At 41.7% G+C, this 20000-nt stretch overlaps 1 protein-coding gene across 2 annotated transcripts in view; it reads left to right on the forward strand.

Annotated features, from left to right (window-relative positions):
* The window catches only part of LOC125025319 (neurexin-1-like), a 347512-nt gene that overhangs the window by 327056 nt on the left and 456 nt on the right, over positions 1-20000 (forward strand). For both annotated transcript variants that reach the window (XM_047613297.1, XM_047613298.1), the window contains 12 exons: positions 1-271; positions 2426-2597; positions 2736-2978; positions 4385-4546; positions 4814-4933; positions 5148-5326; positions 5598-5769; positions 11603-11694; positions 12145-12303; positions 15585-15705; positions 16508-16705; positions 17379-20000. The exon at positions 1-271 is cut by the window's left edge and continues 10 nt beyond it; the exon at positions 17379-20000 is cut by the window's right edge and continues 456 nt beyond it. In XM_047613297.1, the coding sequence (XP_047469253.1) occupies positions 1-271; positions 2426-2597; positions 2736-2978; positions 4385-4546; positions 4814-4933; positions 5148-5326; positions 5598-5769; positions 11603-11694; positions 12145-12303; positions 15585-15705; positions 16508-16705; positions 17379-18007 (2518 nt within the window). In that variant the 3' untranslated portion in view covers positions 18008-20000. The remainder of the gene's footprint in view (positions 272-2425; positions 2598-2735; positions 2979-4384; positions 4547-4813; positions 4934-5147; positions 5327-5597; positions 5770-11602; positions 11695-12144; positions 12304-15584; positions 15706-16507; positions 16706-17378) is intronic.

Genomic DNA, 20000 nt, shown 5'->3' on the forward strand with positions numbered 1-20000 from the left:
GGGCCGCCACAGCATACTTCAGTACCGGGACATCCACATAGGCATGGTCCACGACAACTCCACCAGCAAATGGAGACCCACTTCCACTTACTCTTCCCTCTCTTCCTCTTCCTCTTCCACGTCCTCATCTTCTTCTGTTCCTCTTTCTCCGTCTCCTACTAGCTCGAACCAGGGCCCCGTCGCTCCCTTTATAGGACAGATGCAGAGTTTTTATATGAATGGAGAATACCTGTTTGAAATGGCTCGCTCTGGACACGGCGAGAGATTTGAGGTGAGGGATTTTTTAACAAAGGAAATGATCATAATTCAGATGTCATGGTAATGATATGAATTATTACCCCGTATTCCAAATGACTGAAGAGCTCTATGATAATCCAAGATCAAAGATATTTCAGTAAATACATAAGAGAAGAATGGCACGTCTGCATTAGATAATAATTTAATAATGATATTAGTATTTGTGCCACAGACATCCTTATGAATATAGAGAAATATATACAAATAATTCATGAAATGATTTTCCAGTTTATTCTAGTTCCATGTAGTTGAATTTATTTAATTGCGATAAATATATTTCAAAGATTCTCGCAAATACACATCCTTGCTTTTTGATAAATCCTGTAATTTGTGCACGGGAAATATATCAGATGTATTCCTTTTTTTGTCAAGCGGATTCTCTCAACGTTATTATCACTAGTGTCAAATTGCATTTGCAATATTGCAACATGAACTAGAGGATATATCAGGCTAAAATACACTAACAATGAACGCATCATCGTCTGTTGTTCGCGGAGACAAATATCTGCATCCTTTTCGAGATCTTGTTAATTTTTTATGAATGTTATCATTAACACTGTCATATACAACGGATACACATATTATTAATAACACCGTTATCTCATCCCTTTGCTAAAATATCAAAAACGTTAAATACTTTAATTCCTTTATGAATGGCATTAGTAATAATTCAACATCCTACTGAATATTGCCAACAACAAAATATCTTCGTTATATATCCTTGCTAAAACTGCCAAAACATAATCATATAACACGATTACCACTTCGTCATCCTTTCCTGCTTGTAACATTATCCTCCAGACATTGCACTGCAAGTATCATCAACGCTATTCAACATTCTGTCCGTATGAGTCCTACAGATACCATCCAGCCTTTGACGCTATTCTCGGGCTATCCCATTATATGTAGTATAAACACACTATAACACCATAACATCATTACATACAACTAACACTATCCTCATGCTATTCCCTTGCGTGTATTACCATAACTTAAACCATCATGTCACAAACACTATCCTCCTCCTAATCAATCCTTGAGCTCAGCCTATCAACGCCACCATCCTTTCATCCTTCCATCCTACCACCACCTTTTCCTCCCATCCTTCCATCCTACCAACACCCCATCTTTCCATCCTGCCAACAGCCCTTCATCTCACCCTTCCATTCTACCAACACCCCTTCCTCCCATCCTTCCACCCTCCCAACACCCCTTCCTCCCATCCTCACCCCTTCCTCCCATCCTTCCATCCTACCAACACCCCTTTCTCCCATCCTTCCACCTTCCCAACACCCCTTCCTCCCATCCTTCCACCTTCCCAACACCCCTTCCTCCCATCCTTCCACCTTCCCAACACCCCTTCCTCCCATCCTTCCACCTTCCCAACACCCCTTCCTCCCATCCTTCCACCTTCCCAACACCCCTTCCTCCCATCCTTCCACCTTCCCAACACCCCTTTCTCCCATCCTTCCACCCTACCAACACCCCTTCCTCCCATCCTTCCACCTTCCCAACACCCCTTCCTCCCATCCTTCCACCTTCCCAACACCCCTTTCTCCCATCCTTCCACCCTACCAACACCCCTTCCTCCCATCCTTCCACCTTCCCAACACCCCTTCCTCCCATCCTTCCACCTTCCCAACACCCCTTCCTCCCATCCTTCCACCTTCCCAACACCCCTTTCTCCCATCCTTCCACCCTACCAACACCCCTTCCTCCCATCCTTCCATCCTACCAACACCCCTTCCTCCCATCCTTCCATCCTACCAACACCCCTTCCTCCCATCCTTCCACCTTCCCAACACCCCTTCCTCCCATCCTTCCACCTTCCCAACACCCCTTTCTCCCATCCTTCCACCTTCCCAACACCCCTTCCTCCCATCCTTCCATCCTACCAACACCCCTTCCTCCCATCCTTCCACCTTCCCAACACCCCTTCCTCCCATCCTTCCACCTTCCCAACACCCCTTCCTCCTATCCTTCCATCCTACCAACACCCCTTCCTCCTATCCTTCCATCCTACCAACACCCCTTCCTCCCATCCTTCCATCCTACCAACACCACCAACCTCTTTTTCCTTTCTCTCGAAACCCACTCACCACCTTCCTGACGCCCTTCCTTCCTGCAGGTAACGGCGGAGTTCGGCAAGGGCGCCCGCATCATCCACCACCCAGTGACCTTCAAGTCTCGCTCGGCCTTCGTCGCTCTCCCTCAGCTCAAGGCCTACTCCTCCACCAACATCTATTTTCAGTTCAAGACCCTGCAGCCCAATGGACTCATCATGTTCAATGGCGGCAAAGGTATGTTTTGGGTTTGGAGTTTCTCCTTTGATTCTTCTATTTTTTGTTCTTATTCTTGTTCTTCCTGTCTCTCTTATTCTACTTCTTCTCCTGCCACTGATTTTGTTTCACCCTCCTCCCTCCTCCTTCTCCCCCCAGGCCACGACTTCCTGGCCATCGAGCTCGTCAACGGCCACATCCACCTGATCTTCAACCTGGGCGACCGGCCGGTTCGACTAAGAGACAACAACAAGGTGGCTCTCAATGACAACAAGTGGCACGCCGTGACAGTGAGCCGCCCCTCGAAACGACAGCACACGCTCATGGTCGACGATAACACCGCGAAGGTTATCAGCGGAGGAAGCAACGGTAACCTGGATCTCCAAGACTTCCTCTACCTAGGTATGAAAGGAGGGACTCGTGTTGTTGTTATACGTTCGTTCTTTGTCATTCACGTTTGATTCATTTCGTGTCTTTGGCCTATTAAGGTTTTGTATTTTGAGGTTTAACCATTTCTCCCATACCCTCAGTTTGGCTTATCGCTTAGGAACGCTTGCCCAAATCTCTTCTTCTCTTATACCCGAGCTTTCACCCAAATCTCTCCTTCTTTCTCCTTCTTTCTTCCCAAACGTTAACCTAGATATCTTCCTCTCTTTCCCCAAACGTTCAACCACATCTCTCCTCTCTCTCCAAATGTTCACCTAAATCTCTCCTTTCTCCCAAAACGTTTACCAAAACCTCTGCTTCTCTCTTCACAAACGTTGATTCACATCTCTCCTCTCCCTAAATGTTCATCCAAATCTCTTATTCTCTCTCCCCTAACGTTCACTATAACCTCTCCTTCTCTATTCACAAACGTTGACCCAAATCTAAACTTCTCTTGACCTAAACCTTCACCCAAATCTCTCCTTTTCTTTTCACAAACGTTGACCCAAATCTTACCCCCTTCTTGCCCCAAACGTTCACCCACATCTCTCCTCTCTCTCGAAACATTTATCTAAATCTCTCCTCTCTCTCCAAACGTTTAACAAAACCTCTCTTCTCTCTCCACAAACGTTGACCCAAATATCTCCTCTCTCCACAAACGTTGACCCAAATATCTCCTCTCTCCATAAAAGTTTACCCAAACCTCTCCTTTTCTCTTCACAAACGTTCACCCAGAAAATCTCCCTTTCTTTCCCCAAACGTTCACCAACATCTCTCCTCTCTCTGAAAACGTTCATCTAAATCTGTCCTTCTCTCTTCCCAAATGTTTACCAAAGCCTCTCCTTCTCTCTCCACAGATGTTCACCCAAATATCTCCATCTCTTTCTCTGAACGTTCACCCAAGCCTCTCTTTCTTTCTCTTCAAACGTTCGCTCAAACCTCTCCTCTCTCCACAAACGTTCACCCAAATCTCTTCTTCTCCATCTAGAAACGTTCACTCAATTCTCTTCTCTCTCCACAAACGTTCACCAAAACCTCTCCTCGCTACAAAAGCGTTCACCAAAATATCTCCCCTCTCGCCAAACGTTCAACAAAATCTTTCCCGAAACGTTCACAAAAGTTTCCTCTTCTTTCTTCCTAAATGCTCACCAAAAAATCTCCCCAAACATTTATGCAAGTTTCTCCATCTCTCTCCCCATACGTCCACCAAAATCCTTCCCGAAACGTTCACCAAACTATCACCCCAAACGCTGACCCAATCTCTCCTTCTCTCTCCCCAAACGTTGACCCCAATCTCTCCTTCTCTCTCACCAAACGTTGACCCCAATATCTCCCTCTCTCTCCTCAAACGTTGACCCCAATCTCTCCCTCTCTCTCCCCAGGTGGCCTTCCTCCTGAGATGTACACCAGCCTCCCTCGCCACGTTGAGTCTCGCACGGGCTTCGAAGGCTGTATCGCGTCCCTTGACCTCAACGGCGAAGCTCCTGACCCGGCGGGCAAGGACGTTCCTTTGATTTCAAGCCCCGTCTTCCCAGGCTGTGATGGTGCGTCGAAGATCATTGGCTCTTCTTTATTCTATTAATCTTGGTCCTATTTTCATGGTCTTCTTATTTTTTCCCTTACTTTTATTTACTTATTTGTTTGTGTTTTGTTTGCTCAATGGGAAGAGTACACATTCTTTTATGTTATCATATTTTTCTAGTCGTCTTATTTTTTTTCTCAGCTGAACTCAATTCCTCATTAATGTATTTCCTATTGAGTTTTATACTTGGCTCGCTTGAATCTATTTTTTCTCTCTCTCTTCATCCCAGGACCAAGTACAAAGTGTCACCGGAATGCATGTGCAAACGGCGGAACGTGCGTGCAACAGTGGAACTCCTATTCATGCAACTGCGACATGACTTCCTTCACTGGTCCCACATGCTCTGATGGTGAGGACATTGCCCCCATGTTTTGTTTCCTTACTGATTGAATAATAATGATTATGGTAATTAATAGCGATTTTTTTTATCTTCGAGGGTATGGAGATATACGTCCACTAGAGAGTAAATAATCAGATATTGGTTTAAAGATAAAAAGCCGCAGGAGTGAAAATGAAAATTCCAGTGAGATCTTCCTGAATACCTGTACTGATACCGCCTCCAGAATCCACGGCGTATGAGTTCGGCGGCGGCGCTGGCATCATGACCTTCCAGTACCCCGAGGGCAGATGGCCTGACACCCGCCGTGACCTGCTGGCGCTTGGTTTCATGACCTCGCAGGAGGATGCGGTCATGTTGAGGCTGGACTCGGCCAATTCGAATGACTACATGGAACTGGAGATCGTAAGATTAGAATTCCCTAAGAGCGTATGAGTAGTTATTCATCCTCTGGAGTTTGTGCAATACGATTAATATGGCAGTCAGTTGATAGGCATTCAGTAATATTTATAAAAGAAAATTCTCAGAGAATGCAGTACTTCATTTCATCTTCCTCAAAATGACGAAGTCCACCCTTCTTCCCTTCAGAATAAACAAGCACAATCTCTTCCATTCTCTATATAAATACCACCTTCCTGCTCACTCGTCCCCTCCAAAAATAACACTCAACTTCCAGGTCGACGGCAACATCTTCATGGTTTACAACATGGGCACGGAGGACCACCCCATAGGCGAGGTCATGGCGAAGGTCAACGACGGTATCTATCACGTGGTCCGCTTCATCAGGTCAGGCTCCAACGCCACGGTGCAGATCGATGACTACGAAGTTCGTTCTAAGAATCCCAAAGGTGAGTTTTCGGCGCTCTAGTTTTTTTGTTTTATTTGGAAGGAGATAACGGGCATATTTCTATTTTTAGTTCTCATGGGTTGCTAGAAGTGGGTACGAGCATTGTAATATTTTTTTCTCTTCTCAAGGTATTTGAGTGTAAATGCAATGCTTACTTTTTTCTTAAGGGATACGAATATATCTGCATTGCTTCATTTTATTCACTGGAGCTGAACATATATATGCAATGCTTTCCATGTATCTGAGTACGAACATTTTTGCATTTCTATTTTGCATCTATTTGTTCTTGTCATTGGATACGAGCATAAATGTATTATTTTTATTTCCCTGGGATTACGTGCATATATGCACTGTTTTATCATTCTCATTTTATAAGATATACTTGTGTCATTTCATTCTTCCCAAGGAATACGAGCATAAATGCATTATTATCGCTTTCAGGGAATACAAGCATATGCACATTTTTAATTATCAATTTCTGTGATTATATTTTACATGGTTATATTTGCCGAATGAAAAGTGGGGAATGTATAATAAATGCATTTTATGTGAAAAACAAGAACAAGACAGCAAGAACTATAATATGAACAAGCTTATTTATTGTATCAACGAATATTTCATATTATAAAAAGCACAAGATTCTCATATAGCAATGCTGATCACCGATAATTTTACAACGAAGAAGGAAATATCACAGCTTCTGTATCACGAAAGTGATTAATATCACCTTTGATAATAAAATAATGGAATTTTGAGTAAAAGAGAGTAGAACAACATATCTTATATATAATTAAACCAAAGCAATCATTAAAACATGTTCAAGTTAAAAAAAATATATATAGGTGTATGTATGTGTGTGTGTGTGTGTGTGTGTGTGTGTGTGTGTGTGTGTGTGTGTGTGTGTGTGTGTGTGTGTGTGTGTGTGTGTGTGTGTGTGTGTGTGTGTGTGTGTGTGTGTGTGTGTGTAATGACGATGGTAAATAACGCTGACCACATTAGTATCAGTTATGAAAAGGCAATAGAAATGATGAATGACTTTAAAAAATAATGATAAAAATAAGGATGGCTAATGATAAATATTTCAGAATGTGTTGGGTGTTAAGATACAAAATCTATCATACATACCAAATGCATTTCCACATTCTATCATGTTATCACTCGTTATAAGTGTCATGCGACGTCAGATACACTTTGCATATTGCAAAAGAGGACCCAGAATGATAATTACAAATATGAATAAAAACTATATGATGAGTATATGGTGATAACAAAATTATAAGAACGGAAGTATATGATCATTATATAATTATATAATACATATAGAAGCAATGATGATAATAGTAATAACAGAAATATAATAACAATGATAATAGTACAGTAATAATGATAATTGTAAAGGTAATAATCATAGCCATGATAAAATAACAGGAAGGACAATGATAATAAAAATAACAATGTTGATTGTAATGAGAAATGTATACAATATAACTCACAAAAAGTAATCCCTAATTTTTGTAATATATTTCTGATCTATTCTACAACTATATCGCGTAGAGGCTTTTTGTGTCCACCATCTGATGTCCACCCAGTTGTATTGTATTGTTTTTGTTTTGTGAAATCTATCCTCCTTAAGCTATGGTTTTGGTCCTGTCGCGGTGTATGTATATGATGCAAACTGTGGATGTCTCAATGTGTGTAAAAAGACGCTTAAAGCTGTGAATAACACGTGGAAAAGATCAACATTTTTGGCATTACGGAAACCATAGAAAAGGGGTAATATTTTTTTTTTTTTTTTTGTGTGTGTATTATGGAAATTCATATTACTATTATTTATTGGGTGATTTTATTCTGTATATATTGTCGAAGGTTCTCCAATACGTATGAACACTTCATTCACGTGTATAATTGAAGAACAGGAAAAATAGCGATGGCCTTCATTTTTTTTTAGTGGTAATGTGAGAACTTCAAGCAATTTTAAACTACATTTTGATTTCAAACTAACACCCACTCTAACTGCCATGCTTCAGTTGCGGAAGGAGGTATTCTGTTTTTTTATTACTGATCTAGTAGGCTAAGCATTTAGACTGATTTTTGGTATGCTTTTTTTATCCAATTTTCTCCATTTATATAATTGACTTTTTGACAACAGTTTCCAATGTGCCATTGCATATGGAGGATACCTTTATGTGTGTACAATACCAAAGGACCAACCCTAAGGATGGGGCTTCCTCTTTGCATTATGATTCTTGAACTAAATATCTTCCGACTACCAAGGGATACTCACGCCCATCACCCACGGACGGGGATTGAACATCTTGGCTACCTAACCATCGTAGGACGTTTACAAAACTGTTTGACCTCATTTCCTTGCAGAGAATGTTGAGCTTTCTGACCTCAAAGTGTTGAAGAAACTCAGGTCTCGGATCTGGCATGGTGAGAACTGCCTCTGCTCCACTCCGATGCAAACAGTTTCCGATTGTTCTGTTCCCGAGGCATTGGGCCTTTCGTAGCTTCTAATGGTACTTCACTGAGGTAGTCTCAGCTGGCAGGACGTGTCTCCTTTAACCAGAACGATAACGATAACAGAGACGCCAGTAAACAAGTAAAAACTGAAACTTTTATCAGTACTTTGGTCCCCTCTCACCAGCTGAGTCTAACGCAGTGTGTATATACGGCACGCACTACGCTGTTTTGCACAATGAATCCTCGTCACCATTTCTTGGCCTTTTGACAACACAGCTCGTCTTATGTCGACACTTTTTGTCTGTTATGATGTCAACACCATCGCTACAGTCTGTCAGCACTTTATATATGCCTTTTCTTATCACTATCAATGGCCTTTGAAACGTTTCAGCACCTTTTGCCAACACTCCAAGAGCACATCCACTGTATTTCTAGTATATATCTATATATTTCATCACCAGCATTGTAATGTGTCAACACTGTTCGTTCCGCAATATATTTCCCACAGCCCTTTTTGTTGTATTAGCTTTCATTTCAGTCAGTAGAGTGTTTTTTCTGGTATGTTTTCCTAAACACTAAAAACATTAATACTTTTTATTGTCCGCAATGTTCATTTTTTAAATTCCCAGTAATTAATATAAATATGTATATTTTTTTCACTCACTCCGAGTGGGGGTCAGTATGTTACAAATACATTTATAACTTCAGTGTTATTCTCCACTAATTTTGCTATACATTTACATCTGTATATACTTTTTCACAGTCTAGCTTTCTGCCTTGTATATTTACATCACATTTACCTAAGTTTAACAACTGGATTTATCAACAAACTTCTATTTATTTATCGATTTATTTGTTTACTTATTTTTGACAGCGTTTGTTTACAACTCACCATCCTTCATATATTTTTCGTTTTTATGTATGTCTCATTTCCCTTCTTTTTTTCGTGTCCTTCGTTGATCATAGTATATCGTGATATCTTTTTTAAATCCCTGTTCACCCTTTTATCAGTTTATTCATCACTTCTCATTCGACAATTAGTCTTTCAGATGATGTCTCGTTCCAGATTTGCATACTGTCTTCACCGTCTATATATATATAGAAAAAATAAAACACACAACGTTATATCAAGACAATGTTTTCCAACCTCACAAGACAAATATATACCATTTTTTATTTACCCCATGTGATAACGAGGGGGAGGAAGAGGAGGAGAGGAAAGGAAGAGGGGAAGGGGAAGGATGAGAGGGTAATTTGTCCCCTCCCCCTACCCCTCAACCCTAACCCCTACCCAACCCACCCTATTCCTCCCCCCTTTTCATACCCAAAGAGTCTGCATGCTTCAAGTCACGAGGCACTACCCCTTCGTCCCGTGCTTGAGGACACACACTCTCAACAGCCCATTGGGTCATTTGCCCCCCTCCCCCCTCTCTCTCTCGCTCTCTCTCTCTCTCTCTCTCTCTCTCTCTCTCTCTCTCTCTCTCTCTCTCTCTCTCTCTCTCTCTCTCTCTCTCTCTCTCTCTCTCTCTTCTTTCTCTTTCTCTTTCTCTCTCTCTCTTTCTCTTTTTCTCTCTCTTTCTCCCCTCAAGTAGTGATTGTGAATGGGACTTCTCTGGCGGTGACTCCTGGAATGGGTTTCGGGTAAATCAGGTGTTTAGAGTAAATAACTAGATTTTAAAAATGAGATAAGTTCAGAATAGAGAAACACAAAATAATATTTTTCTAGAGTTCCTTTTCCAGCCACCTTTCGTTAACAGAATGGTGAAATGATCCTACAAAATTATGACAATTATATTTAGGATGATAATTGTAATAATAACGATAATAATGGTAGTACCGATAGTGATACTAATGGTGATAATGAATACAACAATGATACTATTTGAAGTTTGTCATTATTATCATTACTGCCACTATTACAGTGACAGTAGTCGTAGCAGTAGCATTAATTAATGTCATCAGTATCATTATTATCTATTGATAAATCTACTGCCACTATTTATTACTGAAACTACCACAAATATTCCTTTGTCTAGCTCGCAAGCATACACACTAGCCGTAAAAATAACTAATTAAAAAAAATAAATAAATAAAAAAACGAAATCTCTCCAAATCACCAAAGGAGAAGGTTCGTCGTGCTTCGACCCCCCACCCCCCCTCCCACCCCCACGCACCGCTCTCCCTTAAGCATGGATTGGAATTTCCAGCACTGAGAACTATAAAATACCAAATATATATTGCACCAATTTGTTTTATTTACCGACTGACTTGTCTGTCTGAGGGAGGCAGAGAAAGCCACAAAGATATGGACTTACTGCTCGTGGTTAGTCTCTTGAGAGGAGATATAAAGAGTTTTTAGTAGGGAAGTATAAGCCGAAATTACTGAAGCATACAGTATGTATTAAACGACAGGAAAGTCATTAATCAAATACTTATGGCAGTATATAACGTATATTAAGGTTGAAAGCGTTTGGAAAAAATAATATGGTTGGTCTTCTGCGGTACATATAATGCACTTGTTACTGGGCACATGCATAGGGTAACTGTTTATTAAATATCTTCTTGGTTACCTTTTAACTGTTTGCCCCCTGAGAGATGGCTGATTTAAAAAGCCAATTAGATTTTCTCAAGATTTTGTTTTAGCCATCTAACATTAATAATAACCTTAATGAGATAAAGTAAATATTTAAAGAATATTAAGAACTCGAAATATGGCACATTGGCCCTTTGTACTGGCACTTTCCTCCCTCACACACTCCGGTCGCGCGAGGACTTGTGGTTTCGTCTGGCACCTGGCACTCGATGGCCGCCTCACTCGCCCTTGTCTTGGCACTGGAAAGGTTAAGGCATCAAGCTTTTTTTCCAATTCAAGGTCGATCTTCACTGTAGGTCTTAGTTCCTTAGAGAGAGATTAGAAGGTTCACCTTGAAAACATTAGTAACGTTTTTTTCTTTTGATTTTTTTTTACAAAACATTTTAATTTTCGGTCCTTTCTGTCCTTTTTTATACTCGTTTTTTTATTACCTTGACCAGAGTCTTCCTATTGAGTCATATTATATATCCAACTTTAATGAGAATTATTGATTGGTATTTTACATAGAACGACATTAACTAATAAAATCACTATAGCCAAAATTAGAGAGAAGAGCAATTTGATTCCCCCATTTAAACTTTTTTCAATAAGTTACGCGATTTTTTATATAGCAATTAAATATACACAATCCCTTAGTCCCTCAAACTTTGATTTAAGATGATTTGTTACTTAGAATCTTGAAAGGACGTACTCCTTCGAGAGGGAAAATATTGTCCTATTGTCCCACTCCTTAAGATTCTTCTGTACGAGTTCCTATATCGTCTGCTTGCTTCTACAGGACACCAGCTCTCCGTCTTCAATGCGCAGTCCCGCCTTCAGATCGGTGGTCGAAGGGCGAGGAGGTCCACGTCTATCGAGAGGCCCTTCAGGGTAAGGCTTGTTTCTTATTATTACATCGTCTGTTTTCTTTCTTTCTCTCTCATTCTTTCATCCATTCACTCACTCACTCACTCACTCACTCACTCACTCACTCACTCACTCACTCACTCTCTCTTCCTCTCTCTCTCTGTTTCAGCAGGAAATGGCCTTTTATCTTTTTTTCGCCAAATTTCATTTAATGTAAAACAAGGGTTTTGTATTATTCACAAACACACACACACACACACACACACACACACACACACACACACACACACACACACACACACACACACACACACATACACCATATCACATCGCACCGCAACTCCCCTAAATGACTCCAACTCATCTGAACTCCTCAAAAAACACTATGCCTCACCGCCACTTGTTCCCAACGAACCACACTCATCGTGCCTTATTTTACGCCACCCCCTTTACCCTTTCCCCGCTCTCCACCAGGGTATCATCTCCGGCCTGGTCCTGAACGGAGAGCGCCCCTTGGACCTGGCAGCCGAGAGGGACCCCAGGGTGAACGTCCGGGGAGATGTCCACCTCCTGCTGTCCGTTCCCAAGATCCTCCCGGTGCAGAGCAAGGACGAACTCAACTACTGGCAGAGGGTGAGAAGAGGAGGCGGTTCCGTTTCGGTTGAAGGCTCGACTCGCTTCGATTTTTTTAAAGATTTCTAATAAAATTGAATCCCGATGTTTAAGAACTTAAGATTGATTGGGGTAGAATCTACTGGGCATGAAATCTGTTGATGAACAGGATTCACGTCTTTCAGAATTTACGATTTTAAAATGTGATTAAAAGGATATTGTTTAACATTTAAAAAATTTAATAACGATTATACATTTAACGATCTAACAGTTTGGAATGGGATTATATGTCTTTAGCAATTTAAGAGTTTAAAGACTAAGAGCAATAGGATTAGATTACTGAATATTAGAATTTGGGATTCGATCTTATTGATAAGATATCAGTTGCTGGGATTGCATTGCAGAGGAACACATCTTTTGTTTAAATTAAGTTTAAAAATAAAAATCCTCGTGCAAGGCGAAGACGACCTCAATAACAGGAGTGGGAAATGCAAGTTTAATCAGAATCGGATAAGTGTTTGAGGATAGTTTGGAGCGGAGCATGGACGACGCCAACTACAGGCAAAGAGCGTGAGGACTTGGGTTGAGTGATTTCAGTTTAAATAATTTATTTTGAGCTTGAGTTTGATAGGGTTTGAAGAGGTAAAATATGGGGAAAGGTGTAAGGCCCCTTTTGGAAAATAAACTTTAATATGAATAAGTTTAATGAGATTGGGTTAAGCAAAACTTTTACTTTATCTTATCACATTAAATTTGGTTAAACTTAACACTTTAGAAGCACCCCGATGGATGTATTTAAAATCTTGATATTGTTTTCATATTAGATTATAATAAACCATATATTAATAACAATAACAAAAATGAAATAAGGGAAGACAGGGAGAAAATCGAACAAAAAACGAATACATAAAACAAAAGAATCTGTTTATATGTGTATATAACGCAGGTCTATGCGTGGTTAAAGTGCAGTAACCCGATGCTTTTCTAAAGTGTTTTTCGTTTTTTTTTTTTTTCATTATTATCATTATAACTTTTTTTATCAAATTCCCGCTATGTAATCTTATGTTTCGACCGCTCTTTCATATCTTTGATTATTATGAACTATTCTCCTATGCATTGATTTCCTTTTCCAAATAATGTGTTTCACTCATTATTGGGTCTTCTTCATAATTGCTTTCGTAATCTTGATGTCCCATTCTTTCTTATTACTTGTACTTGTTTGCTTCCCCTCATTATCCTCATATTTATCCCCACGCTCATTCTTTCTCTTCCTTTTGACCTTCCGCATTCGCTGTTTCCTTCAATTATTCTTACTTTTGCCTCCATGTTCATTCTACCTCATATCCCCCTATCTTCCACACTTGCTCTTTCCCCTAATTACCTTTACTTCCTTCCCCTCACTTTCATGCTATCCCATTCCTTCTCACCACCCGTGCTCGTTACTCCTAATGAACCTCACTTTCCACATCATTATCCTTCGCTTTCATCCTCATTATGCTTACTTCCTTCCTCGCTGTCTTCACTTTCATCCTCATTAACTTCGTTTTCCTCATCCTCATCCTCACTTTCATCCTTATCCTCACTGTCATCCTCTTTATCCCCAACTTTCCTCATTATTATTCCCACTTTCATCCTATCTTCCCTTTCATCCCTAATTATCCTCACTTTTCTCCTCATTATCCTCACTTTCCTCCTCATTATCCTCACTTTCATCCTAATCATCCTCACTTTCATCCTAATTATCCTCACTTTCATCCTAATTATCCTCACTTTCATCTTAATTATCCTCACTTTCATCCTGATTATCTTCACTTTCATCTTAATTATCCTCACTTTCATCCTGATTATCCTCACTTTCATCCTAATTATCCTCACTTTCATCTTAATTATCCTCACTTTCATCCTAATTATCTTCACTTTCATCTTAATTATCCTCACTTTCATCCTGATTATCCTCACTTTCATCCTAATTATCCTCACTTTCATCCTAATTATCCTCACTTTCATCCTAATTATCCTCACTTTCCTCCTCATTATCCCAACTTTCATCCTAATTATCCTCACTTTCATCCTAATTATCCTCACTTTCATCCTAATTATCCTCACTTTCATCCTAATTATCCTCACTTTCATCCTAATTATCCTCACTTTCATCCTATCCTCGGTTTCATCTTCATCATCATCACTTTCATCCTAATTATCCCCACTCTCATCCTAATTATCTTCACTTTCATCCTAATTATCCTCACTTTCATCCTAATTATCCTCACTTTCATCCTAATTATCTTCACTTTCATCTTAATTATCCTCACTTTCATCCTAATTATCTTCACTTTCATCCTAATTATCCTCACTTTCATCCTAATTATCTTCACTTTCATCTTAATTATCCTCACTTTCATCCTAATTATCCTCACTTTCATCCTAATTATCCTCACTTTCATCCTAATTATCCTCACTTTCATCCTAATTATCCTCACTTTCATCCTAATTATCCTCACTTTCATCCTAATTATCCTCACTTTCCTAATCATTCATCCTAATTATCCTCACTTTCCATCCTAATTATCCTCACTTTCACAATCCTATTATCCTCACTTTCATCTCTAATTATCCTTCACTTTCAATCCTAAGTATCCTCACTTTCCTCCTCATATACTCCAACTTTCATCCTAATTAATCCTCACTTTCATCCTATTTCAGGTTCATCTCAAATTATCCCTCAATTTCATCCTAATTATCCCCACTTCTATCGCTAATATCTCTTCACTTTCATCCTAATATCCTCACTATTCATCCTATCCTATCCTCGGTATTCATCTCTTCATCATCATCCACTTTCATCCTAATTATCCCCCCACTCTCCAATCCTAATTATCCTCACTTTCCTCTTCATCATCCTCATCTCCATCCTCATTGTCCCCTCACTACTTCATCCTAATATCCTCACTTTCCTCTCTCATCTATCTCCATCCTCAATTGTCCTCGCCTTTCATCCTCATCCTCACTTTCCTCTTCATCATCCTCATTTCCATCCTCATTATCCTCACTTTCATCCTAATTATCCTCACTTTCCTCCTCATTATCTCCATCTTCATCCTCACCCTCACTTTCAGCCTCATCCTCCCTTTCCTCATGATCCCCACTTCCCTCCTTTCCAGACTCCGCATCATCCTCATTATCCTCACTTTCATCTTAATTATCCTCACTTTCCTCATGATCCCCACTTCCCTCCTTTCCAGACTCCGCATCATCCTCATTATCCTCACTTTCCTCATGATCCCCACTTCCCTCCTTTCCAGACTCCGCCGCTTCCGGGACCGAAACCAGGAGACGGTGACGATCTGGTCTTCAGCGGCGCCGGCTCGGGCTGTGACATGGACGACGAGGACGAGTGTATTCCGGTGTTCGATACGGGCTCAGGTAAGGTTGGAGGGGGGGGGGTGAAAGGGGGAAGGGGGGAAAGGGGGGAGGAGGAGGAGGAGGAAGGTGGATAGGGGGTGAAGGGGGGATAGTGTATTCCGGTGTACGATACGGGCTCAGGTAAGGTTGGAGGGGGGGGGGGAGGTGAAAGGGGGAAGGGGGAAAGGGGGGAGGAGGAGGAGGAAGGTGGATAGGGGGCTAAGGGAGGAGGGGAGAAGGGGGGATAGTGCATTCCGGTGATATTGGGGGGAGGGGAGGGGGAGGGAAGAGGAAGGGGGGAGGGGAGAGGAGGAGGAGGAGGAGAAGGAGGGGGGGAAGAAAGTCCGGAAGAGAGGAGGAGGAGTATGGAAGGGGGGGAGAGGTGGAGGAAGGGGGGAAGAGAGAGGAGAAAGAGGGAGGGAGAAGAGGAAGGGGAGGAAGGTAGAAGGGGGAAAGGAGAGGAAGAGGGAAAGAGAGAGGAAGGAAGAGAAGGGTATAAGAGGGAACAGATAGATGGATAAATGACTATTGATATCCATAAGTAGACAGATAGTTAAATCGATAGATGGATAAAAGTATGCGTCTTTGTGTGTGTGTGTGTGTGTGTGTGTGTGCGTGCGTGTATGTATGTGTGTGTGTGTGCGTGTGTGTGTGTGAGAGAGAGAGAGAGAGAGAGAGAGAGAGAGAGAGAGAGAGAGAGAGAGAGAGAGAGAGAGAGAGAGAGAGAGAGAGAGAGAGAGAGAGAGAGAGAGAGAGAGAGAGAGAATCACCCCCATGACCATCACCACTTTTTACCTCAATCCCTTTTCCATCCCTCTTGCAGGAGACGACCTCATCACGCCCGTGTACATCCCGCCCACAATGACCACCGTGACTAAGCCGCCCCCGCACCACTACATCCCTAATATTGACGTCGGCGTGGGTTCGAGGCCCTGTGATGACGAGGAGGACTGTTATAACGGAGGCTCTGGTTCGGGAGAGTTCAACACTGACGACGGAGCTGTCACCGACCTGGAAAACGGTAAGTGGGGAGGGGGGACTTGAATATAACAATGAGACATAGAGGAAGAGGAATAAAGGGGAGATTTAGAATAAATAATTGTGATAGAGATATGGGTAAAACTGACGTGGGGAACGGTAGATGGGAATGGGGCACTCGAATAAAACAATGGGTGGGAAAGAGAGGAGGTGGAGTAAGGGGGAAATTTAGAAGAATTTTGGGGAATTGATAGGGAAAACCGACGTGGAGAACGAGAAGAGAAAAGGGGGGACCTAATAAAACAATGAGAAAGACAAAGAGGGAGAGGAAGAAGGGGAAGATTTAGAGGAAAGAATGTAGAAGAGAGACAGGCAAAATAATAATACATTTGCGGAGGAGAGAGAGAAAGAGGGACATAAAAAGTTCTCCTACTGATATGGGAAAGGGGTAGCTGAAGGCGGCTTAAAATATAGGAAATAAGGAAAATTAAATAAAAGTGGGAATGCTTCAGTGATGCCATGAGAGCGATAAGGGAGGGAGGATTAGAATTAACTTAATACTGCGTACGTACGTCCGGAAACTGATGGATTCATTAATAAAGAACACAACAGTCCACAAAGCTCTCTCTTTATTAATAGGCAGTAAATACCGCTCAGTAATCTCTACTTGACCCCAGCCCTGAAAGCCAAGTCCCTATGGCCCTTCCATCCCGCAGGCGACGACGTGGAGCTGGTGAACACCGTGACGAACCAGCCGCTCGTGGTGCCCGAGGTCATCCACTCGGAGGAGCGGGACCCCTTAGAACCAGGCGGCAAGAAGGACCCCGGCTCAGGACCCACCACCACCCACTCCTTCTTCGCCGTCACCGAGAGCACCACGACGAGCACCACGACGCCCACGCCCAGGACCCGCACGCGCCCGACCACCGCGCCCCCGTCGTTCCCCTCCATCGGGCCCCAGACTGACTACGATGATAACGGGAATGACTACAGCCATGAGTACGAGGATACGTTCGGGGAGACCACGGGCGTGTCCAACGACCCGACGAAGGTGCGGACGCCCAACGCCAAAGACCAGATCCACAGCGATGCGTCCGGAAGCATCGCCCTTGTCATCAGCATCATCGCGGGTGCCCTCATCATCGTCATCCTCATCATCCTGCTCATCCTCAAGTTCAAGGGGCGCCGCGACGGGACGTACAAGGTGGACGAGACCAAGAACTACGAGGGTATCCCCACGGTGCCCACGCCCATGGTCAACGGCCAGGGCAACGGCAACATCAAGCCCGGCGACCGCAGGCCCGTCAAGAAACAGAGTAAGGATGTGAAAGAATGGTACGTGTGAAACTTAGAAATTTATATCGAATTATTATATCATGTAAAATCACAAAATTACGACTGTGATCTCCATTCTTTTGCAATACCTCTACAATAATAAGGATAAACATTCCTTCATTCCGTGTCTGCTATTAGTTCATGACTAAATGGGTTAGCGAATCCAAAATCTATTCAAAGGACAAAAAACAATATATATATAAATATATATATATATATATATATATATATATATATATATATATATATATATATATATAATTAACAAAAGGAGAAGTGAGAGGAAAAAAACAATGTTTTGTACATGCAGAATACTGTAAGTTTGAAATTCAAATTTTAAATTGTCATTCAACACACTTCATTTGTAGCTTAGGTTAGGTTACATCATGTTTCGGAAATCAGTGCCCTTGAATGTCGCTGCTTATTTGAAAAAAATCGACTTTTTTGTATTGATTAGCCAGTGGAGGTGCGTAGTTTAGTGACGATGAGAATGATGAGAAGTAGCGTAAGTCTTGTGAGCATGAGTTGACCTATTTTGTCAAGAGTGAGCGAGGATGAGCTTAACCCACTCCTCCATAACCCCCACCCCCTTTTAGTTTCTGGTTCCCGTTTTCTTTTCACTTAACACGTGCAGTCGTGGTCGCAAACGTCCATTGTAGAGCAAGAGTCTTGTTAGTCGTCAAGCTTTACACTGCTGCCTAGACCCCTTGTGTTACGGGGGTCTTGGCACATAAATGAAATCTTTCCTAAACAAAACTCTTTTCATGAAGAAAACTGTAATTAAGATGATGTACAATAATATTCCCAACTAACACTAATTAAAAACAATGCTTTGCAAACATCCAAAACATGGTAAAATGCTACTATTATCAATATCTAACCTTGTTATATATAGCACAACGTGCATTAAAAGTATAAAGTCACAGTAGACTGATTTAGGTCCTATGAGAAACCCTGACGTGTATGCATTAATGACGATGCATTTATCCTTGTCGTGCTGATCGGCCTCCCCTTCCTGTGTCAGGGTCCGCGGACAGTCAGCGATGTGCTTCAAGAACCCTTCTTTTGCTGTATAAAAATTACTTTTTTTCTTTTTCGTTTTCCCTTTTGCATTACAAAATGGTCCGCCAAACCGTCGCTGAACTGCCTCTGACTTCTGCTTCCTGTGCCTGTTCTGTGTAAGGGGAAGGGGGAGAGGGAGAGATTCTTCTGAGGGGAGGAAAGAGGGGAAAGGACCGTGGCGAGGACGTAGGTCGTTATTACCCAAAAGGTTCGTCTAGGGCGTGACGGGATGTGAAGCCTTTGTTGAACTTTTTCACTTTTTACATATCATTAGTGAAGTGATTAGCCAGATGCGGTAGTCTCTACAAAATATATTTAGTTTAAAAGTCAAAGGGGGCAGTCGGTCATAGGAAATTTTTCACATTGCCTCTGTGGCAATAGGTTTTTCTTCTGTGGTTAGAAATATAATCGAAACCCCTTATCTTTATACGTTTCTGAGCACAAGACACTGGAGTGAATAACTTCTAAGAAGCATGAGCTAATTACGTGTTATTAATCGGAACATTTCTGTGACATTCCGAAAGAATTTACCGATGCTTCAGTTTATATTCGTGCACGGCTTTTTCTCACAGTGAAGAGATGTGTCGCAATCCTCGATGATGGTAGGCCAAAACAATTGCAGAATCCTTTAGATTTCTTCTAAAAATGAAAACAAAAAACATAAGGGTTAGGCTAGTCCTTGTCCTTGCACCATGCAGGGAAGTTATCCGACCATGTGTCTTAAATCATGCAGCACCAAAAAGCCTTGGCTGGCTCATGGCTCGTGTCAGCGCTCACGTTGGTTTATTCTCATCCCCAGCGTCTCTCACAAAGCGTTCAGGGTAATAACCGCCCCTTTTTCTTCCCCTCCTTACCCTGTATCATCTTTCTGCGCCACACAATTGGTTTAGGGCGAGAAAGGGATGGAAATTAAGTATGTACGAAAGCGAGAAGAGAGAAAA

This window comes from Penaeus chinensis, chromosome 4 (genome assembly GCF_019202785.1).
Source record: "Penaeus chinensis breed Huanghai No. 1 chromosome 4, ASM1920278v2, whole genome shotgun sequence".
Taxonomy (NCBI): Eukaryota; Metazoa; Arthropoda; class Malacostraca; order Decapoda; family Penaeidae; genus Penaeus; species Penaeus chinensis.